Source organism: Nothoprocta perdicaria, unplaced genomic scaffold (assembly GCF_003342845.1).
Source record: "Nothoprocta perdicaria isolate Ctin4 unplaced genomic scaffold, notPer1 scaffold_197, whole genome shotgun sequence".
NCBI classification, from domain to species: Eukaryota; Metazoa; Chordata; class Aves; order Tinamiformes; family Tinamidae; genus Nothoprocta; species Nothoprocta perdicaria.
In genome coordinates this window covers 784,270-791,772 of record NW_020455171.1, presented here as the reverse complement: position 1 = coordinate 791,772, position 7,503 = coordinate 784,270, and the positions used below count along the sequence as shown (strand labels likewise).

General features: G+C 44.2%; 1 protein-coding gene across 1 annotated transcript in view; it reads right to left on the bottom strand.

Annotated features, from left to right (window-relative positions):
* LOC112945711 overlaps window positions 1-6,812 on the bottom strand; it is a 27,208-nt gene extending 20,396 nt beyond the window's left edge. Inside the window, 5 exon segments of the mRNA XM_026037373.1 lie at window positions 1-2; window positions 4-96; window positions 3,408-3,542; window positions 3,791-3,870; window positions 6,785-6,812. The exon segment at window positions 1-2 is cut by the window's left edge and continues 1,340 nt beyond it. Coding sequence (XP_025893158.1) covers window positions 1-2; window positions 4-96; window positions 3,408-3,542; window positions 3,791-3,870; window positions 6,785-6,812 — 338 coding nt within the window.
* Between the last annotated feature and the right edge of the window lie 691 nt (window positions 6,813-7,503).

Here is a 7,503-nt window from a genome sequence, read left to right as displayed (position 1 = left end):
TTTTTTTTTTTTTTTTTTTTTTTTTTTTTTTTTGAGCCTTACAATCCCTTCTCTTTGTTTCAGAAAAGACTTCCGAGTGTTTAGTTTTGCCTTGCTCTGAAAAACACCAAAAACTGTGAGAATCAATTAAGCTTGCAAGAATCACAGACCAAAATGGAACATATCTACAGTAACAAAAAAAACAGCTGAGACACCAGAAGTCTTAAAGTAAGGTTCTGGCTTTGGTCTGCCCCCTGCATAAGTAACAGGCTCTAAGCCAGAGGGATGGTAAGAACTTCTGGAATCAGATCCTATGTGACTTCTCCTTTAGCTCATTACATAAAACAAATAGTTATGATAGTGTATGTGTCACATTTCCTGCTTTATTTACTTTTAAGAGCATGGTGGGAGGAGGAAGAGCTACTGAGCTGTAGTTCTTTCTCAGCAGAACTTGGCAAAATTGTCTTTCGGGAAATTTGAGTGTTTTACATGAGATTACATAAAATACATGAATGTATCGGTTTGAGTTGTTATTTTGCCAAGGTAGCAGAGAAAAACGCCTGATGATCAAATGTTTATCTTCCTAGTCAACAAGTCTAACCAAAAGCTGAAGCTAACAGCTAATGTCTCCAATTTTAGAAAAAAAAAATCCCACTGTTTTGCACTAAAGGTTAGAGTTTTTAAAGAATTCAGGAGTTTTCAGCAGAACAGCTATCTAATATTGAGCTTACTTGAAAAGATGGTGGGGAGGGGGGAAACATCTTTTCAATGTTTAGCTATATATCACGAAGAGCAAAATGGCACAATTTATGAGATGCTTCTACAACTGTGAGCTCTATCTCCTCTGTGAACAAAGCACTTCAGCCTTCAGCCGTTTGCAGTGAAATATTGTTCACAAGGCAGTAGAGCATAAAGCTGCCAGTCCAGCCCTACACTTGTATTAATCTACAAGCAGGGCGGGCTCAGGAGGAAAAAAAAAATCAGCTGTGTTTATTAACGGATGAAGATTGAGGGTATGGCCAAAACTGGACTGTTCCAATCAGGGAAAGGGACAGAGAACCAGAAGCAAATGTGCTCCTTCTCCTGCCTCCAGTATAGGGCAGGTTGAGCGACATCAACTGCTGCCAGTGTCCATGTGTGCATCTGTGGGAGCATGAGAGGGGAGATCCTGCCCCTCTACTCAGCTCTGGTGAGGCCACACCTGGAATACTCTGTGCAGTTCTGGGCTCCCCAATATAAGAAGAACGTGGAGCTTCTAGAGAGGSTTCAGCGGAGGACAACAAAGATGATTGAAGGGCTGGAGCATCTCTCATACGGGGAGAGACTGAGTGAGTTGGGCCTGTTTTCTCTGGAGAAGAGAATGCTCAGAGGGAATCTGATTAACATGTCTAAATTCATGAAGGGGGAATGTAGGGAGGAAGGGGTCAAGTTCTTCTCAGAGGTGGTGTGATGGATATGCTCCTTTCCCAGCTCAACCTGGCCTGTACCTTACATGCAGCCATGTTCAGTTGCTAATCACCAGCAATTTATCTAATCCTGGTAGGCGCCACCATTCTGATTTCTTCTGCCACTCAGACTCAACATAACAGTCCTGAAGGCTGCATCCCAAAGGGGAGGTAAGGCTAGTGCACTAGCCATGGGCCTCTGAAATGAAAGAATGACTATAAGTCAATCATCTTATCCTATAAATATGCGGACAGCCCGAGAGCCCTTTGAGCTCTCCTGACATGGCAGCGGGCTGCACAGCAGGATCTCCCCTTGAGCAGGGACGCCTCTCAAGGTTACTCYTCGAGGTTGAGAGACCCCCTTTCCACAACAGATTTGTGGTAAGTGAACATAGCGTGCTTTCTTTAACTTTACTTTGTTACTGTGCACAAGAACCCTTAGTCATAAACCGTTGACCAGGTCTGGGACTAGGATTGGATCCAGCCACACCCAGACTCCTCTCAGAAGGAGCCTGGAAAGAAAGGGGGTCCAATCTGAACCTCGTGACCCAACGGGAAGGTATCCCAAGATAACTGTGTATTATCTTGAGCCTCCATGCAGTGAATAATAAGTAACCTTGCCATAGAATCTCGTGAAATCATTGTCCATATTAATAAATCCTGTTATTATTTCTTTCATACAAGTGAAGTGCATTTGTCACTCACCCCTGCCACCATTCATTCCGTGACAGGCTGCAGGAAAGGTGAGGAAGGAAATAGACAACAGAGGTCCAAGATCATACCCTCTACACCTTCTATCCATACAAAAGGACAAAAGAATAAAATCAGCTGGGGTCTCCACAGAAATCCTTGTCAATACAGAGAAGGGACCGATTCCATCATTGACTCAATTGGTGCTAGGGGTTTTCCACTCCTCCTTCAGGCCAGGAACTCCCCCTTGACTCTCCACAGAGTACCAGGTCATTTACAAAACTATGACTCACAATGTAGTAAGACCTTTATGTTGTTGTCATGCTCTGTCTGGGATCTCCCAGGAGTCTCTCTGAAAGCATCATTCTCATTCTACTGCTTCTTCCTCTGGTACCTCACAAGAAGCATCACGTAATGAAGCAACACTCAAACTCACTTTAATCTTACCAGACTCTTTGAGAGCATTTCAAGCATTTTATATAATCAAATGCCAGAAGCCACAAAAGAACAAAGAATATCCACTACCTAACATCAGATTTTATCATGAGCTGATGACAATTTAGGACATAATAGGAGATGTTCTGATCATTAAACATTATGATCTATTTTATGTAATTCAGAAAGCAGCAGCAAACTCAAGAACTCATCTTCAGCGGCAGCCATGTCTGCATGGTACTTTTTCAACAACCAGGCCATAACAAGCTTCCTGACCCCATATACAAAATTCTTTAGACTAAAAGCCAAAGGAGATGAGGTGTCCTGACTGGCTCATCAGCATCACATCGAGAGCAGTGGAAACTGCATAATAGCGGGACAGCCTCATAACACCACATTCAACAGCCCTCAGTCAAAACTGCTCAGCAGCCAGAGCACCGACACAGCCCAACGCAAATCTCCTGACATGTGACTGAAGAGTAACAGCTTTCCCAACTCGTCTACTGTGCACTTGTGATACCAGAACAGGAAAACATTTTCCCCCAAAAGGGGTGAACACAGCAAGGAACTGTCCAAATACAGGAATAAGAAGTTAACTTATGGACTGTTTCCCGGGGACAAAAACAAACACAAAATAGTAATAATAAATCTTCAAAACACAGCAGCACTTTATTGTACAGAGGCATTACAGCAACCTAATCAAACACAGAATTACATCACAGTTCCCAGTGTTTGACAGAAAAGCCCCCTACCCAGAGACACCAGCCCACTCCTGAAGATGCTGTGCAATGACAAGAATGCCAGAGAGCTTAATACGCAATTATAGATACATTCAGTGATTATTCAGCACAAACTAACCTGGTCTATGCTTTTGTATGTTGTAGCTTCTGGTATCATCTGCGGATCTGAGGCAGGGAGCAGACAAGGAATTAATGTTTCCTCGGTGTCACTGGTTTTACTAGCCTCAGCCCAGTGTGACCAGTTTGGGTCACACTGGAAGCCAACATTTCAGGAAAAACATCAGAGTTGGCAAAGTAATATAACTGCCTTGAATGAAACTTTTGGTCGCTGCTCAAGTTATTTGAGGAGTCAATACTGTTGTCCATCTTACAGACAGCTTCTGAACTGCTTGAAAGTGGAAACTGCTTGATGGAGGACTGACTTGTGCTAGGAACCCGGCCTGGGGGTAAGGAAGGCATGACCTTCCCAGTTATTTGGATGGGAGATGGTGCTCTGCTTACCAGATCATTTGTGATCTTCTCCGACAGRCAGTCCTCCTTAAAAGTGACTGCTTCCATATCCAGCTTTCCAAAAATCCATGCTAGTGGTGAACAGTAAAAATCACTGCGATCAGATGCATCATACTAACATGGTAAATCCTCAAGTTTTCCTTCTTTAGTATTATCTTTCTAACCCAAGAAGTTTTTGTGTTTTTTTTTTTTTTTTTTAAGTTCAGGCTGAAAGCAGAGTATCTTCTGACTGCAGAAGCTGTAAGATATGGGCAAATATGTACAAATATACATGCAGTTAAGAAACAAGCACTATAGAAAGCTTTAAGACCACAGCAGCACCAGCTAAAAATGGTTTGATTTCTATGTGCTTTCTAAGTTCTAAGTCTTAGACAAAGAGCAATGGATGTAAGACTCTACAACAAGAAGAAACAAGACTCATCCAGCATTAGAAGCATCCACCTTTCAGATCAGAAAAAGTACCTTAGCGGCCAAAGATAAACAGAGAAAGTAGGGGTATATAAATGGCATGTGGGAAAAAATAGCAGGTCATCTTCTGGTGATACTGTTTCATAGCTCAGAAGAGAGATTTAAAAACAAACAAACAAAAAGAACAGAAATAACACTGTCATAGCTTGTATCCATCTCTGAGACCAATATGACCGGGACAAGCATGGAGCAACAAACATCCTTCTTTCCCTGTTTAGGCACCCCACTCCGTTGCTTCTCAAAGAATGGTCAATCATTTTCCACTCACTGAAAGATTTTAGGGAGATGTTTATTATTTCAGCAGCTGAAGCTTCTGAGATTCCACATTTTGTTTGCTACAGGAGGACTCAGAAATAGTTTATTTGCACTCCTTAAGAAATGTACCACATCATGCACAAGGTGCAATCTCCACAGCCCAGGTGTGCTCTGCATAGAACACAAGGGCAACAACTATGATTTAAGGACACTCCGTGATGGGCTCTGGCACAAGCAACGCTTGCTAAAGCTCTCTTCAACACAGACTTCCCGCTGGGCACCACACCTACTGCAGAGCAGTTAAGAACTTCAGAAGAGCTTGATTTTATGAGGAAAACTCTATTATATCAGCAGCAAAGAAAAGACAGGCAAGCCTAGATGCTGGTAAGGAGGTCTTGGACAAAGTAACTTTATTATATTGGCTTTTGTCTCAATATAAACATAACTACAATAAGGGTCCATCATAAGGTGATTTACTGCTTGATACATTGCAATTTCAGAAAAATTAGGGATATATACTCAATGTATGAGGTTGCAGGGTAAGAAATTCTTTGCGTACAAAATTTAACACTGCCTACACTTTAGCGCAGAGAAGAAATCGAACACTAAAACTTGTTCCGTCACGACCCTTTTCAGTGGTTGCTTCCTCACCATTTTGCACTGCCAGCACMTCAAGTCAGTGAGTAAACACCAACTCTCCTCCCCAGGCCTGATGCCTGCAGGATGGCAGGGTGCCCAGGAGGCACCRCCCGCACAAGCCTGCCCAAAGCCTCCTCCTGCTCCAGGCAACAAAATAGGTCTTCAGGCAACACGGCCAAAGCCGCCCAAACTGCACCCTGCCAGGGAAAAATGCACTGGCACAGGGCATCTTAGGAGCCGGCAGGGGAAAACAAGGAAGTACAAAAGAAGCTAATGAACAAGTTCACTGCTTGTGCAGATTCTCTACTTTAAAAGATTCTCTTACTTAAAAAAATATTGTAAGGATTAACACATTTTACTTGATGGGAATCACCCTGTAAATATAAGACAAAATACATCAGCAGAACGCCTGGCACTTTCACAGACCCTTCCATCCAAGCAGTTTTAAAGCACCAGGGGCACTCTCAGCATCCATGAAGTCAGAGGAAGACATAACATGCTACGTGATCTTTAAATCTGGTGAACTCTGACAAATCCCATGGAAATTGCAGGAAAAGCTAACTGAAAGCACTGTTAGTGTTAACAAGATCCCAAAGGGAGAAGTGACAAGTTATGACTTCCATTTTTTCCAACTGCTTTTTTTTTTCTTTTTCCCYCCCCCMAAAAAAAATTTATTTAGAGTGCAGTAACAGACCCAAACTTGATGCCTATGGACAGAGAGAATAAAAGGCATAAATCACAGGACATGATGTTCTCGGGAGCAGAACAGACAGCACCCAGCAAGCCCTACAAAACACCCCAAACACCCACACAGCAGGGCTGCCCTCAGTCCTTACCACGGGCCCTGCACAGCTCCCCGAAGCACCTGCCTGTGGCTCAAAATGCTTCAAAATCGTCCTTTCCTGCTGTCTTTGCCATAAAAAGAGCAACTATCACYAGGAGAAGAAACCACCACCACCAACACCACCACCAACAAAACACCACAAACAATCCAAAGCACCACCCAGCACACAAGGGTGCAGTGGGGGTGGCACTCACCACAGGAACAGCCCAGACTGGCTCCCACCCCTGTCAAAGGCCAGGCCAAGGGGTTGCTCCTACCGGTCACCTCCCATCCCACCGCAGATGGGGGCAGGTGTGGGTGGCCCTTGGGCCTCCCTCCCAGTTTTCCACAGGTGGGAGCTCAAGGGGAAGGGAGGAGGATCCAGGTTTTCTGTGTAGACAAACTGCTTTGAGCCTTCAGGTGAAGATCATGCTTGGATGTTAAGTCCTGTTCTTTGGAAGACAGCACCTTGTTGGGATTTTCTTTATGAAAACTATGCCTTTCCTGTTGGATATAGCTACACCTGTGCCCTACAAAAAGGTCATGCAAAGGACAGCACAGCTGCCTCAGGCCCTCAGCTCTCTTCATTCATCATAGGGGCAGCAAGGATCCCCCTTCTGCCAGTTCCCACAAGGAGATGGAGCAGAAACAGCTGTAGGCAGCCATAGGAAGCATCTCCTAGTGAGATCCTCAGGAAAAAAAGAGAGAACAAAACCAAACTGAGGGAAGAAAGAGAGTAACAAAGAAAGAAGGGGAAAGAAACACATTTAACTGAGCAATGCGATGTTCAAAATGCTCACTTGATGACTCCCCAGATGAACACGCCATTCCCTATGCCTGTGCTATCCACCATTGTTGGCATATAGACTTTGGGCAGCCTCCTCCTTCCTTCCTGCAGCCCATCTGCAGCTCCGCTCCAGTGGGAGCCCTCAGCTCTGTCTCTCTTCTAACCCTATACATAGTTTTGAGGTGAGGCTTGTCAGGGGATCCTTTTCCGAGGGGTGCAGTATAGATGGCCACGTGCATACAGAACTAGCTTTTATTTCTCCTGCAGTGTCCAGTCAAGGCAACAGATATGGTTTTCACAGTAGAAGGATGTGAAGATGTTAAATGTTGAATACAGAGAGGTACAAGGGTGCTGCAGCTTCAAGTACCCAGGTCCAGGCAATAGCAAGGATGAGCACATCCTACAAACACGTGATCACAAACACTGAGCATATGCAGACAGCCAAGGCAGCTCAGCACAGACAGACAATACACAGCACTGACATGGACTGCAGTGTAAATGACAGGCCAGTCCTGCTTGAACCCGTCAGATGGCAGAAGAATAGGTCATACGTGGTGCATATACACAATATGGTTTGCTCCACTGCCTAAGATGAGTTTCCCAGTCACTGAGAAGGAATATGTAGGTTGAAGCCAGATTACAGTTCCAGCTTTCTATGAAATTCTTTAGTTACTCCCCTTTCATAGCCTATATTAGCCAGAGCCATGTATTTCCCTCACCTCTGCTGATGTG